This window comes from Oxyura jamaicensis, assembly GCF_011077185.1.
Source record: "Oxyura jamaicensis isolate SHBP4307 breed ruddy duck chromosome Z unlocalized genomic scaffold, BPBGC_Ojam_1.0 oxyZ_random_OJ47136, whole genome shotgun sequence".
Classification (NCBI taxonomy): Eukaryota; Metazoa; Chordata; class Aves; order Anseriformes; family Anatidae; genus Oxyura; species Oxyura jamaicensis.
Genome location: NW_023305237.1, coordinates 1 through 1,636, shown reverse-complemented (window position 1 = coordinate 1,636; position 1,636 = coordinate 1). Strand labels below are relative to the sequence as shown.

General features: G+C 44.5%; 1 protein-coding gene across 1 annotated transcript; it reads left to right on the top strand.

Annotated features, from left to right (window-relative positions):
- The first annotated feature begins 488 nt into the window (after positions 1-488).
- LOC118158667 (E3 SUMO-protein ligase PIAS2-like) lies at positions 489-1,174 on the top strand. Its single transcript, XM_035313344.1, has one exon. It carries the CDS (start codon positions 512-514, stop codon positions 1,013-1,015), a length of 504 nt encoding a protein of 167 aa, XP_035169235.1. The 5' UTR covers positions 489-511; the 3' UTR covers positions 1,016-1,174.
- The last annotated feature ends 462 nt before the right edge of the window (positions 1,175-1,636 follow it).

Sequence of the window (1,636 nt, the reverse complement as noted above, 5' to 3'; positions counted from 1 at the left end):
GGAGATTCTCCTTACTCCTCCTTTTTGTGTTGATGTATTTATAGAAACATTTTTTGTTGTCTTTAACAGCAGTGGCCAGATTGAGCTCCAGATGAGCTTTGGCCTTTCTGATTTTGTCCCTGCACCACCTCGCAGCATCCTTGTAGTCCCCCTGAGTGTCCCGCCCTCTTTTCCAAAGATTATAAACCCTCTTTTCTCCTAAGCTCAAGCCACAGCTCTCTGCTCAGCCAGGCCAGTCTTCTTCCACGCCGGCTCGTCTTTGGGCACGTGGGAACAGACCGAAAGTCCGAAGTCCTTATAACCAATAACACAACCAAGCTCAACCTTCCTGGGCATGTTACTTCTTTGCTTTAAGCAAACTGTACTCTTGTTCTGGGTAAGGGTGTGGGTAGTATCTAAGATGACTGGGGAGTAACTGGAATGATGGAAGATCAGATCTTCACCATGGCCTTCAGAACAGATGACTTACTGTACTGTCAGTTCACTTATGCTTTTTTTATCTTTCCAGAATATGGTATCAAGTTTTCGTGTGTCTGAACTGCAAGTGTTGTTGGGCTTTGCTGGACGTAATAAAAGTGGACGGAAACATGACCTCCTGATGAGGGCACTGCATTTACTGAAGAGCGGCTGCAGCCCAGCAGTTCAGATAAAAATTCAAGAACTCTATAGGTGTCGGTACCCAAGGGCGATTGAAGGACTCTCAGACTTATCAGCTATAAAACCTGTCGTTTTCAATTTGGACAGTAGTTCCTCTCCTGTGGAGCCTGACCTGGCTCTTGCTGGGATTCACACGCTCTCTTCTACTTCAGTCACACCTCAGTCTCCTTCCTCCCCTGTCAGCTCCGTGCTTCTCCAAGACACTAAGGCTCGCTTTGAGATGCAGCAGCCGTCCCCTCCGATTCCACCTGTTCATCCTGATGTTCAACTGAAAAGCCTACCTTTTTATGATGTGCTAGATGTGCTCATAAAACCTACGAGTCTAGGTAAGTGTTTGATAGTACTGCAGGTTGTTTAATTTGGAGGATAGGTATTGCTTATGACAGTACAGAGTCCAGGCTTTTTTTTTTTTTTCCAGATGGAGAAAAGTGGAAATTCCCTTCCCTTCTTAGTGCTGGCCCTGCCCTTTCTCTACCTCTTGCCACCCAAAGTGCCAAGCCCCACTTTAGTAATAATAAAAAGTATTCTGTTCTGCCGATACACTAGATTTAAAGATAAACATGACTCTCTTTTCAATATTAAGTTACTTCTGTCTGAATGATTTGGACCTAAAGTATCTGTTTGATACAAGGGAGGAACACCTCTGTCAGGGCCAGCAGGAGAAAGATTTCAGGTTCAGTAGTTAAGTTCCTGCAGCGTAAGGAGAACAAGTTCACTGTTTTGTTAGCTTGTATTTATCTCATTGCAACAGAGGCAACAGTTCTGCAGGTTCTGGTATCTTGCACTGAGATGCTTTCTTTGGGCATCAAATGCTGAATTTTGTGTTTGGTTTAGTGGTGGCTTCTCAGCCTGCTGGTTGTTGCCATGCTGGATGTTAAAATGCAGAGAAGATCTTTGTCTTCCAAACAACCCGAAGTCTGAGTTAGCTTACTCAAATGCCTCATTCAGCTACTGTATAGAGTGAACATAAGGAGGAGGA

Coding starts and splice junctions, on each gene's coding strand:
- LOC118158667 (XM_035313344.1), top strand. CDS start 512: ATGGTATCAAGTTTTCGTGTGTCTGAACTGCAAGTGTTGTTGGGCTTT.